At 38.8% G+C, this 23,187-nt stretch overlaps 1 protein-coding gene across 5 annotated transcripts in view; it reads right to left on the bottom strand.

The window, feature by feature from the left end:
• Positions 1-23,187, bottom strand: part of FAM172A (family with sequence similarity 172 member A) — a 369,694-nt gene that overhangs the window by 269,558 nt on the left and 76,949 nt on the right. For all 5 annotated transcript variants that reach the window (XM_029056677.1, XM_029057209.1, XM_029057094.1 and 2 more), the window contains exon 6: positions 22,227-22,418. In XM_029056677.1, the coding sequence (XP_028912510.1) occupies positions 22,227-22,418 (192 nt within the window). The remainder of the gene's footprint in view (positions 1-22,226; positions 22,419-23,187) is intronic.

Below are 23,187 nucleotides of genomic sequence, written 5' to 3'. Positions count from 1 at the left end.
TGTACTAAACGCGTGGGAGAATACAACAGAGACATATTCTCCACCCGTAGTGAGCTTACAGTTTAGAAGGGGAGACAGCCATTAAATATAAATACATAATCTATCATGTTCAATTTACAGATATGTACATAAGTGCTGTAGGGCTGGCGGTGAGGTAAAAAGCAAATGACCAAAGGTCACAGATCCAAGCATATAGATGATGCAGAAGGAAGAGGGAGCAGGTTTAAATTGGGAAAGACCTCCTGGTGATGTGATAAGGCTTTGAAGATGGGGAGAGTGGTGGTGTGGCGTATATGGAGGGGGAGTGAGTTCCAGGCTAGAGGGAAGACAGAGGCCAAGGATCGGCATTGAGATAGATGAGATTGGGGCACAGTGAGTAAGCTAGCCCTACAGGAGTGAAGCATGCAGGCTGGGCTGTTATAGGAAATCAGTGAGGTAAGATAGAGGGGGACAAGAGGGTTGTTTTAAAGCCAATGGTAAGGAGTTTCTGTTCGATACGGAGGTGGGTGGGCAACCACTGGAGATTCTTGAGGAAGGGGGAGACATGGACTGAACCGTTTTTTAGAAGACTGATCCTTGCGGCAGATTGAAGTATGGACTGGAGAGGGAGAGAGAAGAGGCAAGGAGGCAGATGTCATAGTCAAGATGGGATGCGATAAGTGCTTGGATCCCCGTAGTAGCAATTCTGATAGAGAGAAAAAGATGAATTTTCAGCGAAGTTGTGAAGATTAGCACTGACAGGATTTGGTGACAGAATGGTGGCAATATCTACACTTGATGGGAAAGTCAAGGGGAGGCCGGGGTTTGGGTGAGAAGATAGGGCGTTCTGATTCAGACGTCTTTAGCCTGAGGTGTCGGTGGGTAGAGGTGGCCTGAAGGCAGGAAGAAATGCGAGACTGCAGACAGAAGAGTGGTGAGGACTGGAGAAGGAGATGTGAGACTTTGGACTATCCTCTAAGTGACAACACAGCCTTCATCATTCTATAAGACAAGCTCAAGCTACTGAAATCCTGAGGGCTTTGAAAATAGAGTAATGCTAGACCAAAATTTAGAACTCTTTTCAAGACTGCTTCAAATATTCCCAAGATGACAAGCTGAAGATGACTGAAAATGAAGACGCCTAATTTTTCAGGGTGTTAGAGGCATTAAGATGATGGCAGTCTGTCGGAAGATTTGGAGCAAGAGGATGTGACTGATTACAGAGAATACAATATAACTTGGTTCATAATTTAAGGCAAAGGCCTTTCAGGCAAAAAAGTCAATATGCAGCGTCATTTAAGGTAATTGAAATGATTGGTATAAAACGTATTTGTTGACTGCCCGCTGAGTCCAATCAAAGATATTTATTGAGCATTTAATGGATGCAGAGTCATGTAATAAGCACTTGGGATGATAATAATAATGATGGCATTTGTTAAGTGCTTACTATGTACCAAGCACTGTTCTAAGGGATACAAGGTAATCAGGTCGTCCCTTGTAGGGCTCACAGTTAATCCCATTTTACTGATGAGGGAATTGAGGCACAGAGAAGTGAAGTGACTTGCCTAAAATCACACAGCAGACAAGTGGCGGAGCAGGAATTAGAACCCACGACCTCTGACTCCCTAGTCCCTGCTCTTTCCACTGAGCCACCTTGCTTCTTGAGTTGGTAGATACGATCCTTGTCCTCTAGGAGCTTAAAATCTAGTGGAGGGGAAAGACATTAAAATGGGGAAGCAGAGTATAAACATATGCCCATAAATGCTGGGGGGCTGAGGGTGGGGTGGAGTGAGGTGGGGTGAGTACTTACAGAGTTACTGATTCAAGTGCTTAAGTAACACAGAGAGGAAAATGAATTGAAATGGCAGGGGGATGCAGGAAGAAATGAGAGGTTAGTCAGGAAAGGTTTCTTGAAAGAATATGATTTTTGTATGGCTTTGAAGGTGAGAAGAATGGTGGTCTGTCAGGTTAGAAATAGGGAGGGAGTTCCGGGCCAGAGGGAGGACATAAGAGAGGGGCTGGAGGCAAAAAAGACGAGATTGGGGTACAGAGATTAAGTTAGAAGAACAAAATGTGTGGGCTGACTTGGAGTAGATGTGAGCAAAGTGTAGAGAATACTATATGCAAGGCTGGGGAAAATAGAAAAGACAAGATCCTTGATCTGAAGAAGTTCACCAGCTTAGATAGAAGATACAGATTTTTGATTACGCTTTAGTTTATTAGCTTGGAAAACTTGGAGAAACAAATTTTGCCAAATGGGGAACAAGGCTTAGTTCAGAGAAGAACAACAACAGATCTAGAAGGGCTTTGAGAGTATTAACTTACAAGACTGACTATTATCCAGGTAGATTAACAAGTCACTCCAGTGTTTACAACCTTCTTTTAGTGAGTTCTTCCTTATTTTCCATTTAAATTTACTTTTCCTTGTTTTCTCCTCACGTGAGTTTGCCAAAAGGAGGAGCAATAAGTACACTGCATTCAATTCTAGGAAGTCTTCCATTCTTATCCTGGAAAATGTGTGCAACAAGAATGACTGAACTATTTAGAAACCACTATCAAGAAAATCTCATCCCTGAAATCAAGATTCTCTAGTGCTCAAAAGGATTGACTGGGAGGTCCAAATGAACCATTGACTTGGACATCAAAAGCAATTAAGACATACTTTCCATCTCTCATTTAGTTGACACTGCTAAACCACTGAGTATTAAGGAAAATAATATATTAAATATTTATAATGCTTAGGGCTTGCTTTTCTCAATCCTGCCAGAAATACTAATCCCAGTTGTGCTCCAATCCAGTAAAAATCTCAAAGTAGTCTTGTCCCAGGTTTTTTTTTTTGAAGAATTTATTGTTTACAATGTGCATTTAGTATAGGACAATCAAATATAAGCAGAGGGAACCAGGATATTCAAAGTGGCCAAGTGGAAAGAGCATGGCCCTGGGAGTCCAAAGACCTGAGTTCTAATCTTGACTCTGCTAATTATAAACTGTGGGTAAGTCAAATAACTTTTCTGTGCCTCAGTTACCACATCTTTAAAATGGGGATTAAGACTGTGAGCCCCCATGTGGGACAGGGACGGATTAGCTTGAATCTACCCCAGAACTTTTATCTATTTTGATGGAAGTGATGCCTGTCTACTTGCTTTGTTCTGTTGTCTGCCTCCCCCCTTCTAGACTGTGAGCCCGTTATTGGGTAGGGATTGTCCCTATCTGTTGCCGAATTGTACTTTTCAAGATCTTAGTACAGTGCTCTGCACACAGTAAGTGCTCAATACATACGATTGAATGAATGAATGAATTTAGTACAGTACCAGGGATATAGTAAGGGCTCAATAAACATCATTAAAAAAAATTGAGAGGACTTCTCTAAACACGAAAACTTTACTTCTTGGGGATTGAATCAGCAGTGTTCTATAAATTCTGGCCAAGCATTTTTAATGGACAATAATAGAGTGGAAAGAAAATATTTTAGTGATAGAAATAAAATTGTGCCAATAAGAAAAAAACTTAGAAACTTTTCTAAGTTTAACTTAACTACTCTACTTAACTTCTCTGTACCTCAGTTCCCTCACCAGTAAAATGGAATTAAGACTGTGAGCCCCACATGGGACAACCTTACCTTGTACACCCCCTCCCCCACCCCCAGCACTTAGAACAGTGCTCGATACATAGTAAGCGCTTAATAAATGCCATCATTATTATTATTATTATCATCATCCCAAGTGCTTAGAACATGACTCTGCAGTTCTAGGTTTTTCTAGACTAAGTTCTAAGTTTTAGGACTAAGTTCTAAGTTCTAGGACTGTTTTAGAAAATTAGAGCTCATTTACAGTGTAGAAGTCCAGAAGATCCAGGTAAATTTGGTGGGCAAGAGAAAGAAATGAGCGGGAGGGATGGCAGGAATCTCTTTCATACACGTAAAATTCACCCATAAGCGGTGTCTTTAAAAGGTCTATTTTAATCATTTTAATGCTGCCAACCATTTGATTTATAGCTACTTGTGGAACAATAAAGGTCCCACTAATGCTTCATTTCAAATGTTGCATGATTCAGGTGCTGAGAATACTTGACTAACAATTTGTTAACTAAAAGTGACAGGCCTCTTGGGTAATGTAAACAAGAACAGACTTTATTATATACACCATCAATCGTGTTGGGAGGATAGATTGTGCTAAGCCAAAACAAGTTCTAAAAGAAATAAGAAAATAGTTAATAGTAAATCCAAAATGCTAATACATCTCAAAAGCTATTTAAAATTGCATGAAGTAATTTTTTTTCCTTTTAAACAAAAGGAAACTGAAAAAAGTGGTGCTCCCAGGAAAAGGATGAAAGAAGTAGTCTAACTGAGGGCCGGGAGCTTTGAGAAAACCTTCATTTGAGAAATTCGGTTAAGAAAATAAGGAACCAAAATCAACCGGAAGGACAAAAGGAGTCCCAAGAGGGCAAAGGTCATCGTTTAACAAAGGGAATCCTACCTGAGTGAGAATACTGAAGTTCACAAAGAATAGGAGTCAAGAAATTGTGGAAAAGGGAGAAATTTCAAGAACGTCCTTGAGTTAATAATAAAAGTATCTTTCAAGATATTAAAATCAGGAAGCCAGATAGGAAATCAATAGAGCCACTTTTTGGTTGGATTATAAAAGGTGTCGTTACAGAATCAAAGGAAATAATCATAGTGTTCAATGCGTTCTTTAGTTTGTCTTAACTAAAAGATCAAAAGAGAACTGTATCAAATTCTTATGAGAACATAGGATGTGTTTAGCCCAGATTGATAAATTTGTCTTAACCAAATCACGGGGTACAGATAGCGTCATAAAAGAGTTCCAAAAGAACTTGGAGAGGGAGCTGTCAAATATATAATTAGTTGTGCACTTGATAACTGGAGGACATGCAGCTTGCCGATCTAATTTTCATCTATAAGGATGGGGTTCAGAGTTGCTCCTGGGAATTTTGGACTGGCGAGTCTCACTTTTATATCCAGGAAATAAGTAGAGACTATTGGTTTCGACAACGCAAGAAAGCTGTTGGGGGAAAAGTCACTGTGTTTTCTAAGAGTGGAAGTCATGCCTCACTGCTGCTTCGCTGGGTACAGTGAAACCTCCAGGTTTATTATTATTACTATTAGCAGAAATAATAACAATAATTGTGGTGTTTGTTAAATTCTTATTATTTGCCAAGCACTATTATAAGCACTGGCATAGATTCAAATCATATACAGTTCCGGTAAAACATAAGGCTCACAATCTATTGGGGGGGGGAGGTGGAGCGTGGAGGGGAGAACAGGTAAGGAAACTGAGGCACAGAGTGAGGAAAGGGGTCGGCCAAAGTCATACGGAGGAGCCAGGAGTTGCAAAGGCAACTAAACTCTTTTGGTTGGTGAAAAACTGTGCCCACAGATACATACTGCAGGAAGACTTCATAACCCTGAGTCAGTGGGCCAGAAACTCTTACAAACAATTAGAAACGGTTTCTGGTAAACTTGGTATAAAGCTCTTGTGGCTCTTGAAATTTCCCAGTATTTGTCATGCTATGTCAAGACCACACCTGCAGTGCTGACTTGTGGTTTGAAGCTGGAACCGTGATTCAGGATGTGCACATTAAACTCTATTTCTCAACCAGCAGTAATACCTTTAGCCTGTTCCGAGGAAAGGGGATCCTTTTATTTGTTTTTTGTACCAGGAAATATATTTTAAGCATCTGGTACCTAGATATTGTCCATTTGGTTTCTAAAAGCATTACCTTTAGACCTTGCCCTTCCCGAATAACTTTAATTTTTTTCAGAACATTTTGTCTGTTCTGTGAAAAATCGACATAAAAGACTTCTCAGTTGTATCTAAACGCACACATTGTAATCAGTACTTTTCACCCAAGATTAGAACTTTAGGCAATGTTTTTATTTCTTAGATGGTAAGAAACCTGATTACAAGGATTCTGGCTAGAATCTTGTGGGTAAAGGTAGACAGTTCCACCAATTATTTCCAGTCAGATCTCTCAGGTCTTGAAGATGGCCATTAGTACAGTACCTTTACATCTCTGGCATTTGCCTATTGTTAATACACTGAAGGAGAGGTCTTGCAGACATGTGCAAATTAGTTTTGTCTTTTGTTTTTTATGGTAATTTACTATGTGCCAGGCACTATGTACAGGGGGGTGGGGGGGTTATCGAGTTCAAGACAGTCCCTGTTCCATATGGGCCTCACCATCTTAATCCCCATTTTAAAGATGAGGCACACAGAAATTACGTGACTTGCCCAAGGTCACACACAGTAGACAAGTGACAGAGTCGGGATTAGAATCCAGGTCCTTCTGACTCCCAGGCCCATGCTCTATCTACTAAGCAAGACTGCTCCCTCTAGTTCCCCAATAGCTTGAAGATAGATGGAAGAACACCAGTGAAATCCATATTCTTTATTATTTTTCATAGCTACAGAGACAAATCTAGCAGGAACAATTTCATCAGCATTACCTATCAACCATATTCAATTACAAAAAATAAACAGAAATGCATCTCTTCTTAAAAACTGGCAGAGAGATTTGTCTTCCTTCACCTGAAAAAAGAAAAAACATCTATCTAAGAAATAAAAAATTGCCTAAAGTTCTAATCTTGGGTGAAAAGTACTGATTATAACGTGTGCGTTTAGATACAACTGAGAAGTCTTTTATGTCGATTTTTCACAGAACAGACAAAATGTTCTGAAAAAAATTAAAGTTATTCGGGAAGGGCAAGGTCTAAAGGTAATGCTTTTAGAAACCAAATGGACAATATCAAGGTACCAGATGCTTAAAATATATTTCCTGATACAAAAAACAAATAAAAGGATCCCCTTTCCTCGGAACAGGCTAAAGCTATTGCTGTTGGTTGGGGATTAAGAATTCAGGAAGATTCCTGATCCGCACTTTATTGCCTGTGAAGAGTTTTCTTCTTTCAACTGGGAAAAGCATGCCCCATCCAGTGTGTTTATTTCCCCAACTAGATTGTAATAATAATAATTATGGTATTTGTTAAGCAATTACTATGTACTAGTCACTGTACTAAGCCCTGGGGTAGATACAAGCAAATCGGGTTGGATACAGTCCCTGTCAGATGAGGGGCTCACAGATTCAATCCCCATTTTACAGATGAGGGAACTGAGGCCCAGAGAAGTGAAGTGACTTGCCCAAGGCCACACAGCAGACCAGTGGCAGAGCCAGGATTAGAACCCATGATCTTCTGACTCGCAGGCCCATGCTCTAGCCACTATGCCATGCTGCTTCTAGCTTCTTGAGGGCAGGGGTCCCGTCTACTAACTCTTTTGTAGTCTCCCCAGCACTTAGTACAGCAGTCTGCACATGAGTACATACTCAATAATCAATGGGCTGTATTTACTGAATGCTTACTTTGTTCAGAGCACTGTAGTAAGCACTCTGGAGAGTACAACACAACAGAGTCAGTTGACACAAACCCTGCCCACGATGGGCTTACAATAATCACTAACTGATAAATATGAATGCCTTTCTTTTCTCTGATGTATATACATTTGAAATTACCTGAAATTGAAAAATAAACTTATGAAAAAGAACAGTCATAAAGACAAGATAAGATGAAAATAATTAGATGCCATAAGCAAATGCAGAGCCAGAATTGACTGAATAACAAAATGCACTTAGCTACTAAATGAAAAATCTAAGAAATGGTCAGATAAAAAATTGTTACAGCCGGTTGAAGAGAAAACTAAAACAGTAAGAATTATTCTAACCAATATTAATGAATATAAAATTGATGATAATTGGGGTGATGGTAAGTAACCATATATGTTAAATGATTTTTAATTCATTAATCATTGATAACATATTTATAACTACTTTTTTTCAGGTTAAGATATCATTCTAAAGGGCGATATTTCATCTCTGGTGCATTAGGATGACAAGAAGTGAAATATCAAACTACTAAATTGTGCTCTCATTTCCTTCTAAGTCATTAATGAATAGGGGTTGCCTTGATCAAATGTTTCCATTCCTATTCATTGACCTTATTTCCATTTCTCCACTGCTCTCTACTCCCTTTCATTCCATGGATTTCAGCTGACCTTCACAGGCAAATCACGAGTCCTCTTGTCCCCTGGACTGATTTCCTGCACTTGCCTTTTGCCCCCAGACTGATTTCTCACACTCGCCTCAGCGTGCTTTCTTTGCTTCTGGCACGAGCTCTAGAGTTGATCGAAGCGACCTCTAAATCTCCTAATGGAAAACTCATACCCAGAGATAATCATATCATATCAAATTCCTGAGAAGGAATCGGGATTTAGAAGTACAGAGGGTCAATATATGAGTTCAATCCCCGGGCAGTGAACCACCGTACCCGCTTGGAGTTTGTACTTTTCAAAAAATTTCCATTTTAAACTAATTTAATTTTATAACTTATTTGTTTGCGAGCTGGAAAACATAAGGCAATAATGTAGGCTTAAAATCATTTATAGCCAATTCAAGTGATTTCAGTATCAAAAATAGTTTAAACTCGCCAAGACTTTAAGAAAAAATCGCTACATTATGGGCAACAGAGACTAAGAAAAAAAATAATAATAACTTCACACTGGTAGAAATGCAATTAAGACTAATCACCATCCAAAAACTGAAATGAAGCTTCAAGTTGTTTTCCCTCATGTACCAGCAATTATTTACACCCAAGCTTCATTATCTCTTCTCAAAAGCAATCTTAAATCTCACTGCCTATGGCAGTGTACAGATCGGGGCATCGTATAACACACAATATAAAAGGGTGAGACTATTTATGCCAAACTCTTTCTTTCCTAGGAGGATTGTTCTACCATTTGGAACAATAAATAGTCATGAATAAGAAGATTTATCCTGATTTTTAAGATCAAGCTACGAAGAGTTGGAGTAACTTCTTTTTTACCTTAATTGTTGAGGATAACAATGGCAGGAATTGAATTGCAAAACCAACCCTCAGTTTTATGAATGATAAACTCCAGATACATAAAAAGACTCTGCTCTGCATTATTTTTCACATACAGTATTGTTTTAACAATTTCACTCTTTCTGTACGCGTCAAAATCTTAGCAGCGAATTCTATGAAATTATTGTCTCTAGGATTACTATTCATTATTTCTGGTCCATTAGCTCTATACCTAAATATACAGGCTTAATTTTTTTCTTCTGCAGCTTTAATTTGTTAATTTGCTGTTGTAAATGCATCCTATGCAACCCAATTTTTTTTTCTAAAGGGAACACAGCAAATTGCATTGGATGGGCGATAATGAAAAAGCAACACCATTTATTAATTTTGTATAAGTTATCCTCCACCCTGGAGATTCCTTGGAGGGGAAGAACATGTCTGAATTTCACCATACACTGCCACAGGCAGAAAAGGAGAGAAACTAAACATGTGCATCCTGGAGGGAGAGAAAATGCCTGCAGCAACAAATGACCTACTACATACCTCAATAGAGAGTTTTTGATGTTGTAATTTGTTAATATTGAAAAGAAGGACAATTACCAACAGTTTTAGTTTGTTCTGGTTACGAATTATTCACGTTTCAAAGTTTTTGATCAAAACCAACATAAATTGTTCAAAAGAATTCTGCCTTTTCAAATGCCTATTTTGGGTTAAATTTGTGTGCAAAGCTATAGGATACTTATTTCTTCATCTTAACCACAGGAAAATGGAAAGCAAGGACTGCGTTTAACCTATTTAAGAAAGAATAAAGAACAGATATTCTTAACAAGAATTTCTAGGAATGAATTTTCCCTCTCAAATACTTACAACCCGATTCATAGTAGTAGGCTAGAGATAATTTTATTCAAATATGCACTCCATGCTATGAATAAGCAAGTACTCATTTCCCTACAGAATAGATAATTCTTTTGAGTAATGGTTCATTTGAAAAATCAACACTATATCAGCAATTTGGAATCGTAATACGCTGTGAGTGCACACATGCATATTTGCACATGTATGTACTTGTATGTGCGTGGGTTTTTAAAGACTCATTGTTTAAAAATTCCTGGAAAAATCAAGTTTATTGCGCCTTATTCATTCATGAATAATGTTTCGTAAAGGTTGTTCTGCGAAAGGCTGGCCGATTCAAAAATATAAACGCATATCAAGTAATTATTTAATATGTACTGCCCACTAAAATGGATAGGTTCCTATAAATAAAATGTGGCCTATTTAAAGGTTTTAAATAGTCTTCTTGAATATGCACGTGCATTTCAAAGAGAAATGGAAATGGGTTTTGTGGTTAAATACCTAAATTAGACGATGCGGCGTAGTTTAAATACCAATATATGGCTCCAATTCGGGTCAACTTTTATATCTACTGAATTATTTTTTGACTGTAAACAGCTTTGGCTAACCAGCCGGGCGCTATGGACTTACGAGTCTCTCAGGAAAACTGAGATGATGTATCAGCAAGCACGAGAGAAGCTATATGCACAAGTAACGTTTTCTATTGGCAATACAGAGCAACAGTTGGAGACCCTTTTCCCCAGTTGTCCAGAGGGGAAATAGGGCCACTCGGGCTTTAATCCCAGGTCACCTCGTTAGCTTGGGCAGGCGACGCCCCTACCTGTGCCTCAGATTTCTTTCTCCCTTCTCCACAGCCGAAAGAAGCAACCGATAGCAGCCACCTTCTGTCTTGCCACCATGGGCCCCGGCTGTCAACACGCCCTCTGAGCCCACCAGGCCCACGGAGATACGAGTGGATGCCACTTGCGCTTGGCTTTTTCCGCACCCTCTCCCCGGTACTGGAGGACCAGCCACGCTTTCGTCCCAGGAGCCAGCATTGGCTTTCCTCTTCTAACCCAATGAAGACATTTCATCTCATCCTCCCTCCCACTGCCCCGGCGGCAAAGTGAACAGTACCCATAGCACAAAGCCTCAACAAAGTTTCAGGGAGGTTGGCGGCGGCTGCTGAAGCCGTCGCTGGGCCTATGGCTGCGCCTTGGACTCTGAGTCAGGAGGAGCCTGAAACTGCGCTCTTCTAGCCACAAAACACTGCTGATTTTTGTTATTATGTGTATTTGTCCTAGTCTTTTATGTTGCTTTAGTGGTTCACCGTTTAATCTCTCCTTATGTGCCTCCGGTCCGCTCTTCTCCTTGTATATTATTAGATGGTGAGCCCCTCCGAGGGACAGGCAATGTGTCTAACTCCCAACTGTGTATTCTCTCCCAGCGCTTATTACAGGGCTCTGTAGTGAACTCTTAACAAATGCTATATTAAAAAAAAAAGAAAAGAGATGACAGAGATACTGAGGTACAGTGAATAGTCGGTGTTAGAGGAGCAAAGATTGCAGCACCCCAAAGAGCTGCTGTATGGAGAGCTGAAGTTGGGAAACCAAAAGCAAGGGGAAGCATTTTAAGGACACCATAAATCAAAGCCCCGGAAAACATTGTGATTCAGCTGAAAACTGGGAGTCAATTGCTGAGGATTTATCTGCACTGCACACTGCCATCTAGAATGGAGAGGCTTTCTTTCATAAAAGCTTCACATGGGAAAGAAAGACAAGGAGGCGAGAGAGAAAACAGCACTAGGCACGGCAAAACTACAAAACAAGAAGGGACAAGCTTTGGGTGTGTACACTGCGGCCAGGACTGTGGATCTCGCATTGGACTTTTCGGCCCAACAGGCCCTCATAGGCAAACATCACTGTCAGTAGTATCTTCTTCTAGTATTAAGGACAACTATATAATACATTATTTTCTTTACGTAAGGGCGAACGAGAGAAGTCAAACGTCTTTGAATTTCCTCACATCAATCACGTGAAGTAAAAATTACCTCTCTTTACTACTTCACAAAATATTACGTATGAAAATATGTTTATTGTATTGTATTTTCCACTCCCAAAATCTTAGTCTAATGCTCTGCATGAGGTAATCAATAAATATCTTTGATTGATTGTCTGATTGAGTGAAAAGACCAACAGACTCTGCCCGATCAACCCTCCATCACACAACTTGCATGGATGAAAATGCTCTTGATTATGCATTTGTGTTCAGCACTTTCTGCCCGTTGCCATATTCAAATACACATCTCTTGCCACTCATCTTTCTTCCCCACGTTCCTTCTCGAGGAGGAAGCTCTTCTCTTGATTGTCATATAGCAGGCTGGTCTGTTGGTTGCAACTGTCTCATTGTTTGAGATTGTACTTCATTATATCTCCCTGTCTGCTTCAATTCACAGAATACTTGACTGGATATACGTCTATCATCTGTTCTTCTCACAGACCCTGGCCCATAAAGTTTACTGTGATGACCGCCGCCTCAGTGCTACAAACTGACTCTGGTCCAGGTTTGTAATTATTTATTTCTGGTATTTATTAAGCCCTTACTATGTGTGAAGCACTGGGTTAAACTGGGGGGAAGGCTCAAGATAAACACATAAGGCATAGTCCCCTCCTGGAATGCCTTAACATTCACAATACAGACACACAGAAAAAAGGACTAAATTACAAATGATTTCCAACAGTGGGATCGTTTAAAAATACATATAAAACAAAAAATTTAGGGGAATGATTGGAAGATGAACAAAGTGGGTCATCCTCACGTTCCTTTCTGCTATACACCAGAGTCTTTATTTTTATTCTATTTGATGGCATTTAAGTACTATATTCATTCAGCTATATTTATTGAGAGCTTACTGTGTGCAGAGCACTGTACTAAGCACTTGGAATGTACAATTCGGCAACAGAGAGAGACAATCCCTGCCCAACAACGGGCTCACAGTCTATATGTCTCTAACTCTTCTAAGTGCTGGGATAGATACAAGATAATCAGTTTGGACACAGTCCCTGCCCTACATAAGGCTCACAGTCTAAGGAAGAAGGACTTTTAATCCCCATTTTACAGAGGAGATAACTGAAGCACAGAGAAGTTAAGGGGCTTGCCCGAGGTCACTCAGCAGCTAAGTGGTAGAGCCAGGATTAGAACTCAGGTCCCCTGCCTTCCAGGCCCGTGCTCTTGCCGTTAGGCCACTCTGCTTCTTGTCTTTGATTCCAAACTGCTGCAGACATCTTACTATTCTAACAGCTGTATATCTGGTCTTCTTGTGGGGGGTGAGGGGCACAAAACACCGTACCTACTTACTGCAATTGCGAAGGGGGAGACTGTTCTCGGCCAGGGCGGCCCCGGTAGAAAGCAGTACTCAGGGTTGATGGTCCTGTCTTGTCATCTGGTCTAATTCGCCAGATAATCTGGTGAAATTTGTAATCCCAGTGATGTTAACCTCCCAAAGGACATACACTAGTCTTTTGAATAATATAATGGTGGACTTGTATAACTGCCAAAAAACTGGACTACTCTGAAAAATACGGTGATCTGGCTGACTGCATTAACACTGTCTAAATCATTCAGTCATATTTACTGAGCACTTACTGTGTGCAGAGCACTGTACTAAGCACTTGGGAGAGTATAGTACAACAATAAACAGACACATTTCCTGCCCACAGTGAGTGTACAGTCTCATCTCTTCCCATTTTCAGTGGAGTTAAGTAGGGCCTTTTACATTCCAAGCACTTAATACAGTGCTCTGCACATAGTAAGCGCTCAGTAAATACTATTGAATGAATAAGCCCAGACTTGTTCAATCTATTTTCTATTCACGGGAACACAGTAAAAATCTCTAAGCTAATGCCATAATATGATCCCCATTCTCTAGGAAATTCTTCAACTCAGTAGGCTGGACGGATCCCCAAAAGCCCACGAATCTCTTAAATAGGAGCCCCTAGATGTTAAAAACTGTTCTCTAAACTCGACATTCAAAAAGACACATAGGTAATTATAACGAAGGTACTTGTTATGTGCTTACTATGTGACAGGCACTGTGGTACGTACAAGACAATCCAGTTGAAGACAGTCCCTGTGTCAATCAGTGAAAATCTTCCAGCGCCACACCCATCCTCAAGTATACTTTCCAAGAGTTTAGTACGGTGCTCTGCACACAGTAAGCGCTCAATAAATACTTTTGAGTGAATTAATAAAATAGGTGAACGGGGACTAAATTTACCACCTCCATTGCCTTCCCACTGTCCTCTTCCCATTCTCCCACTCAAACCTCTTCTGGAGATGAAGCAGCATGGCCTAGTGGGTAGAGCTATGCCTGGGAGTTAGAAGGACCTGGGTTCTAATTCTGGCTCCACCACTTGCCTGCTGTGAGACCTTGGGCACATCACGTCAATTATCGTTGCCTTAGTTACCCCATCTGTAAAATGAGGATTAAGAGTGTGAGCTCCTTGTGGGCCATGGACTGTTTCCAACCTGGTTAGCTCAAAAATCTACTCCAACCCTTATTACAGTGCCACATAGGAAGCATTCAACAAATACCATTAAAACGAACAAAAATAAAGTAAGAGACCCTTGATGAAGAGGAATCTTCAATAAGTAATCCGTCCACAGGAGACTACATTTCCCAGAACAAAAAAGCTTTTCCACGCCTTAAACAGGACAGGTTTGTTAAAGGCAAATGAAGTAGGTCATTTTGCATTCTTCCCCTCTATTAATGCTTGAGAGTGTCTGCTTGAGGCCATGCTGTTTATCTCTTGGGACAGACTTCATCTGGGTGAATAATCCCTTTCGGCACCTCGCTGACCCTAAAACTTTGGTGGGAGGTGTTCAGATAAATTGAGAGTAAACATGAATTGTTTTGTTGAATTTCCTTTTTTGGTTCATTTTCTGTCCATTCTGAATTAGCCAATGCTCTATACACTAGACCACACTGCTTTTCTTGATAATGAGACAGAAGCTATCTGCACACCTCAGTTTTAGTAGGTAATGCATAATGGTTCACCAAACTTCTCTAATGAGATGTAAAGTTCCTCAGCTTAATGGTGGTCATTGTAGTTCTGAGTTTCTTCAGCATCACCATTAACTCACGAATCGGGCTTCTTCCTTAGTTCACATTTCGGGTTTCATCTTTTTAATTATGACCGGAAGCTGAACCGTTTATCAGGAATTTCAGTGAGATTACATGCGTACCTCAAAATCTGCAGTAAAACCACATGAAAGTAATCAGATACATTTCTACTGAGAACAGAGAAGCAGCGTGGTTCAGTGGAAAGAGCCCGGGCTTGGGAGTCAGAGGTCCTGGGTTCTAATCCCAGTTCCGCCTTTTGTCAGCTGTGTGATTTTGGGCAAAGTCACTGAACTTCTCTGTGCCTCAGTTACCTCATCTGTAAAATGGGGATCAAAACCGTTAGCCCTATGTGGGACAACCTGATTACCTTGTATCCCCCCCCCCCAGTACTTAGAACAGTGCTTTGCACATAGTAAACGCTTAACAAATACCATCATCATCATCAACTAGCGTGGCCTAGTGGATAGAGTATGGGCCTAGGAATCAGAAGGAACTGGGTTCTAATTCTAGCTCTGCCACTTGCCTGCTGTGAGAACTTTGGCAACTCATTTAATTTTTCTATGCCTCAGTTACCTCAGCTGTAAAATGGGGATATGACTTGTAAGCTCCATGTGGGACAAGGACGGTGCCTTAACCTGACTAGCTTTAATCTTCCCCAGCCCTTAGAACGGTACCTAGCACAGAGTATGCACTTTAACAAACACCATTTTAAAAAAAAAGGAGCAGGACCTAATGAAAATTACATAGGACTTGGAGTCAGGAAACTTGAAACCTAATTGCAGGAGGTCACTTGTCTTACTATCAGCTTTAAAGCAGACAATCACCTTTCCCCCCTCCTACCTCACCTTGCTGCTCCCCTACTACAACCCAGACCACACATTTTGCTCCTCTAATGCTAGCCTACACACTGTACCTCATTCTCGTCTACCTAACCGCCAGCCTCTCAACCGCATTCTGCCTCTGGTCTGGAATGCCTTAAAAATCTCCCAACTCCGAGAGGTCTTCCCTAATTAAGCCCTCTTTTTCTTTTCTTCCACTCATTCTGCATCGTCCTTTCTCCATTTATTCATCTCCCGCCTTCCAGCCCCACAGCACTTTTGTACATATCCGTAATTTATTTATTTCTATTAACGTCGGTCTCCCCCTCTACACTGTAAGCTCATTGTAAGCAGGGAATGAATCTGTCATATTGTTGTATTGTACTCTCCCAAGCGTGTAGTACAGTGTTCTGCACACAGTAAGCACTCAATAAATACAGTTGATTGATCGACTGTCAGCTGGGTGACCTTAGGGAAGTTACATTTCTTCTCCGCCTCCAATTTCCTGTTTGTGAAATGGTGATTTAATACCCGTTCTTCCCTGTTAGTTCAGGAGCCCTATGTGGGAGGGGGAATGTGCCTGATCCCAGCACTTAATCCAGAAATTGTATTTATTGAGCACTTACTGTGTGCAGAGCACTGTACTAAGTGCTTGTGAGAATGCGATAGAATTGGTAGACATGATCCCTGCCCTCAAGGATTTTACAGTCTAATGGTATTAGACCAGTGCTTGGCACATAATAAGCACAAATGATTATTACAATTATTATTATTGTTATTAATATCCCATCTTTGAGCATTGTTGAAGATGAATATTTAACACTTTGTCATTTATAATGCAGCCATCTTGATTCTCAAAAAAAAAATCGCATATAAAGGAACCTCAAAATCCAAGTTAAGAAGTAATTTGAAATAATAACCTCCTAAATACGAAAGTGGACATAAAAGATTCATAAGAATAAAGTTACTTTCAGGATAGTTATCCCAAAGAGTTGATGTGTGGTCTAAAACAAGTAGGTGAACTTCTATGTCCTTATAATGTCACGGTAGTCATATAATCTATATAGCATTTCTCTGAGAGAAGACTGCAAATAATCTCATAGATTAAAATATTTATAAATCATTTAAAATAGATCAGATGCATCCATTGTACCATTAAACTGTAAATCTCTGTGGTTTATGAAATATCAGTTTTACCTAATGAGAGACCAACTACAAATGAATAAAAAATTTAAAAATAAGGTAATTCATTTATTTAGCCTCATAACTAACGATACATCTACTTACTTTCCTTTACAAAAAACAAAAAGTGTTGATAGAAAAAAAACAGACTTTTTCATACTAAAATCCATTGTATACATTCCCTTAATACAATCTCTATACAATATATTGGGGGGATCATTTTCTATTAGACCTTGTATTTTACAAAATTACAACTATCATATTATCTAAATATGATACCAAAATAGGTGAAACACCAATGCCCCATAGAATAGCCCTGTTAGAATACCAATATTTTTTACGTATAAATTCACTACCTGTGACCCGAGTCAAGTTTTTCTTCAATTACACATTCATTCTACATCTGACATTAATACAAAACCCCATAGCTTTAAAATAGGAGTTTGGCTCAAGGAGGATATTATAGTTCCATAAAATGTGGACCTTTCCATAATTTTGCAGGTCTGTGATTATTTTTTAGTTTCAAAGTTACTTCCTGTTCAACCAATTATTTTCTACAAATGTAAAAAGAAGGTTTTGCTCTATCCCAAAGAAGAATACACCACCATAAATGACTAAAATCTGAAAAATTGATTTTGGAAGTCCGCATTAAAACTAAACAAAGCTTAAAGGCTGAAAAAAGGGGGAAAAAGGACAGTTTAAGTGCAAATGTGACCTGTCTCTAATCTTTCCTTTGTAAATCTTTTCTACCCAAGAATCTTCAACTAATTATTCCATTTTATTGACGGCATGTTTCCCTAGGGAAGTTATTTAAAAAGTTTAACCCCTGAGCAAGTCATGGCTTTGCCTGCCTTTGAAAGTGTCAAGTGCATTGATTATAACTGCAGGAAGTGTTACCTTCTACCCAGAGAATCTCACCCTGCACAATCTTAAACACTGTCTCTCTCCCAAAATGGCTTTGATTCAGCAATTCAGACCGCTTCAGCTGATATTAAAGGCAGAAACACCACAGAAAAGGGATCAGCAGTTAAAACGAAATACAAAGAGCAAAAAAAACCCAGACCTTGGATATAGTAGCACAAAGCTTGAGAGTAAAGCAGATTTGAAAAAGACATCAGAGTGACTAAAAAAAGAACAACATGACAGAAATTAAACAAGATTTTTATGTTCCCCTTCTATGCATTTAAACTCATCTCAACCTCCATTGAAATTCTGATCATACATAAACCCCTAGGCTTTTGACATACTTTCAAAAAATCCACACCCCCTCTTTTTCTTTTCTAATTCTCCAGAGTCACTTCTAGGTATCCAACAAGTTAAAGGAAAAAAAACGTAGAATCTGAATATGCATATAACAGGGAAAAGTAGAAAGCTATAATAAAACCTACAGCCAACTTTTTAATGTACAAATCACATCCAACTATTTCAATATTCAATATGTTTTTTCCTCCTACATTACTCCCTGAAAAAGGCTTATCTTCCTTAAAAAACTTTCTATTATGGGAAGGCTTGTATTATCTGCTTAGATCAGGATCAATGGAGAGAAGTGATAAAACAAGGTACTATAAACTACCAGAGCAAGTGATTCACTAGAATATCAAAAGAGCCAAACATATGCCTAATTAGCTCCATGCACTTTACTATAGGGCAATGCTGGAATCCAGATACAAATGGCTATCACCAAAAGGCTTATTCACATCTATCTTAGAGATTGGTGCCCCAAATTCCAAAGGTAATTGGATTTTCAGAACTGCAAGTGGGTTTCTTCCAATTCAGTCATGACAGGGCCAGAAGGTAATGATACATCTGCCATGATGCAACAAGCAGACCTGTCTTCTGTCAGGAGTTGAAATCATAAAGGAATAAGCTGTCGTTAACAGCCTCTCTCCAAACACTAGAGCTGTCATCTCATTGTTTTCCTTCCTTGGCACGGGGGCTGGTGGGCTTATATACCCTGTCAATTCTGTAATACTTTAAGCTTGAAACTGTTTCTGGAATTTGGACTTAAGCAGTCCTCTCTGAAGCTACTGGATGATTGCTTTTATTTTCTTGAGTTATTTAATGTTCATTATAAACATTTGTGCAAGAGCTTTTAAAAATATTTGGGAGTATTACAATTTATTTCAACCCTCTGTTAGGCTGTCTGCGTATCACCAGAAAACATCTTTAGAGATGGATTTTTATAAGTAGATTCTTAAACTGATGACTGAGTTCAGGACATTTGACTCCTAGCAGAAACAAAATGTTTTTTACAAGGCAAGTATATGCACTGTAAGCCCATCAATGGGCAGAGATTGTCTCTATCTGTTGCTGAATTGTACTGTCCAAGCACTTAGTACAGTGCTCTGCACATAGTAAGCATGCAATAAATACTATTGAATGAATGAATTTTTTTCAACAGACGGCCCTTTACAAATAACTGGATCATCACATAATAATAATGATAATAACCACAGTGGTATTTGTTAAGTGCTTACTATGTGCCAAGCACTGTACTAAGCATTGGGGTGGATACAAGCGGGTTAGACACAGTCCCTGTACCATGTGGGACATCTACTATTATTACCACTGTGTAATAAATAAACAGTTATAAATGCTGATGTTGAGTTAAAAGAATCATGTCATGAAAGCTTATAGAATTAAAATTTTCCTTAAACTGACTTGGATCTTCTCCAGATCTCTAAGCATTTTCCACAACACATATGTCTTCCCCCTCCTGAGCCCCGCCTATTGACACTAAACAAGTGAAATACATTGATTTATTCAATCAATCATATTTATTGAGTGCTTACTGTGTGGAAAGCACTGTACTAAGCACTTGTGAGAGTACAATATAACATCAGGCACATTCTCTGCCCACCAAGAGCTCCCAGTCGAGAGATGAGCTCATAATCTCGAGAAGAGAATTAACAATTATTTTTTTATGGGCTGCTTGATGATGACGATGCTAAAAGAAAATTACTTGGTTCTGATGCAGGAGCTTCTGTTTTCTCTTTAATTGGATCTGTCCATTTGGAACTTATGGATTTAGGAATTTGATTGGATTTATCCATTGGAATGCTACTGAAATGTCCATAAGGTAGGTTTCACTACCTTAACCAACTACAACTGTGACAGCTTTTCACTGAGAACCTGAAACACCCTCCCTTGCATGGAAAAGTCCAGCTAAATAGCAAGAGATTTTGCCAGTTTGGGGCTAGCCTTGTGAGTCACTGGCAATACATACTAACATGGAGACATTCGCGTATGCATGGAATTAGTGATCATATCACATGGAGAAATAGGAAGAATTGCAACGAAAGCTCATATAAAAGCATTTGCTAACTTTATGACACCTCATTTAGTACTGTGGACAGTGATTTTCCAGTCACATCTGTTTTACCTAGCTGGGAGAAAAAGGAAAATCAAGGAGCACGTGTATGTGTGAAATCAAACACATAACTGACGAAAAGTTATAGTCTAAGCAAGTTAATGCTATAATAATAAATCGTTAGATACAGAGAAAGGTAGGCAGATGGCCTCAAACTGTTTGAAGATGAACATTAAGTACTTCATTGTTCGATTTTTCCACCTGTTTTTGCAAGCTGCCAGTCTTGATGGGACATATGGAGGGAATATTCAATACAGTGCATATCCACAACCCTCCAAATACTATGTCATTGACCTGGCAGCAGGATGCCGAGTTGCTATACAATCAGTAGCAATGTCTCTTTTGTTTGTTTTGTTTCTATGAGGGAAGGAGCAAAAGGTGTATTTTGTTTTCCCCTTTATGGTATTTCCCAAATAATATCTATACCCTTTACATATGCTGAAATGTTCAATGCGTAACACGACGCACCCATGTTTAGAGTATTGTAAAAGAATCAAATTCGATTGCTCGAAAATATTTACTAACCTTAAGTTACATTTCACCTATGCACTTTAAACATTACATTATGGGACCTGTCCCTAATTCACTGCAAAGACCAACCTTTGTAAAGTGAAGTTTTACCAAAAAGCCTTATTTCTTTGAAATATGTCACTGACAATATTAATGAAAGGCAAATTAATTTAATATATATTTATAATACAAACTGATTGAACTCTGAAGATGATTTTACTTTCTTGGTTACCCTAAGTAAAATCCTTACTCTTGTGGCCATGATAGATGACAAATCATACAGACTACATTAGAAATTATAATTATAGCATGTTTTTAACTTCATAAGAAATTTCCATAAGCAAATCGTACCCTATTATCTTAATACTGACATTTTATACATGATCTCACTAAATAATTAATACATTACAATCTGTTTTAACAGTTACCAATATATATTTCCCACTTACATTATTTTAATGCTGAATATTTCCTGCTAGTCACTCTCTCACATGCAAACACACATGGAGAAATGCATTATTAGAAGAAATACTCTTGGTTCTCATATTAAATCTTTTATCCCACAGTCATTTGCTTATTCCCAGAAAGAATCTCTCATGAGCTGATCTCACCCACAAATATTTCACACAACACTAAGATAGTTCAGAGTAGCAAAGGTTGATGTAAGACAATGGCAGGGTAGGACAGGCTTTAAAATCACATTAGGTCTCATGAGAAAACAAAAATATAAGAGCAGTACTTTCCTATTAGATAACTGTTTACGAGAGTATGAATTCAAGTCAAAGAAAAATGAATTGCAAAATACAACTCTCAATTTTGTTCTCTTCTGTAACTTTCTAAAATCTTTAATTCTGGACTTTTGAAAATAAGTGAATTCACAAAAACATACGAGAAAACATTTGTATAAAAATTATATTGAACTAATTGTGGTAAAGGAGACCCAATTTGGGGAAAATTATAGGGGGACTTGGAGAAAGTCTGGGAGGAAGGCCTGAATAGGCAGGAGAAACATAAGCAGGGACTGAGAAGAGGGAGAAAAAAAAGGAGACAGGTAAAAAGACAAAAAGAGTGGTGGGGGAGAGAGAGAGATTGTGAGCACAGAAAGGGTAATAGAAAGTGGTGAGCAAAGTCAAGGAGAAAAAGAGGGTGGACAGAGGTGACAGAAGGTGAGGCAAAAAGGGAGGAAGAGGGAAACTGTACAGCATGAGCAGCTGCAAACATGGTAAAATGCAGGAAAATCACTGGGAATTCAAAGCTTTCCAGATGCTTTGTCATTCTAGCAGTTCACCTTCCTTCCATGGAATCTCACTCTTCCAGTTTAAGCACTTCATATTGCAGGTGAATTTTCCACACTTGTAAATAAAAAATGTGCCATCTAAAAAGAATTAGGTTGCCCTTGATAAAATCATAAAATGACAGAAACATTTTATATCAATCAAATGAGTAAAAATTAAGTAGAGGCACTTCTAACATCTTACAAATATAGTTATGAAATGGCAAAAAATAAATGATTTCACTTACCTCCATAGCTCTCTTAATATATGGTATCTGTGTGCCACTGTCCAAGTCTTCATTTATAATAAGTCTTCTAGCCCATTGACCTGCCCTGACAACTCCACTACCGTGAATTAAAACCATCAGCTTGTCCGGGTTTGTCATTGCATCCTGGCTCATGAAGATAAAACTCTTTGGCTCACTCTCAGTAGCATCTACCTGAAATTAAAAAGAGTTAAATAATAAATAGAAGCTTTCTGCTCAGTCACAAACATAAACATATTAGAAAATCAATAGTTACTAAAAATTAAAGATGAATATTCACATCGCCCTCATTCACTCATGGTGGTGAAATAGTTTACAAGTAAAGATATACTACCCATCTGAGATTTTCAGACTGAAGAGCCAGGTAGAAGGCAGAATTAGAACTTAAACATTAAGGAATGAAGAGAGTACCTAAATTTAGAGGTACTCATGCATTTACAGCTAAAGTTGAGAGACAATAAGATCTCTAAGGGCAGGGATTGTCTCTTCTAAATAGCTTCTGAATATCTAATATTCTACTGCCCACAATACATGGCCAATAAGCACTACTTATTGCTGAAAAGAGAAAACATTCATAAAAGGTACAATAAGAAAAAAGGGAACATCATCTGCAAAAAACACAACAAAATTATCATGAAAATATGCCAAGTAATTTCCATTAAAACCAAAGCCACCTAGAAGACTGACTTCTTGATACAAAACTTAGTTCAGAGTTTTGCATTTAGTGGATGCACTAAAGAATGGATGAATAACCACACAAAAATGCCATCATCTACACACACACACACGTGTGTGTGTGTATATATGTATATGAATATATCTCTTTTATGCTGCACTGTACTTTCCAAGCACTTAGTACAGTGTTCTGCACACAGTAAGGGCATGGGCTCAATAAATATGATTGAATGAATGAATACTAGTCATATATTAAGTATTGTGTAAT

The sequence above is a fragment of the Ornithorhynchus anatinus genome, chromosome 1 (assembly GCF_004115215.2).
Source record: "Ornithorhynchus anatinus isolate Pmale09 chromosome 1, mOrnAna1.pri.v4, whole genome shotgun sequence".
Lineage (NCBI taxonomy): Eukaryota > Metazoa > Chordata > Mammalia > Monotremata > Ornithorhynchidae > Ornithorhynchus > Ornithorhynchus anatinus.
This window is presented reverse-complemented; position numbering and strand designations above follow the sequence as displayed.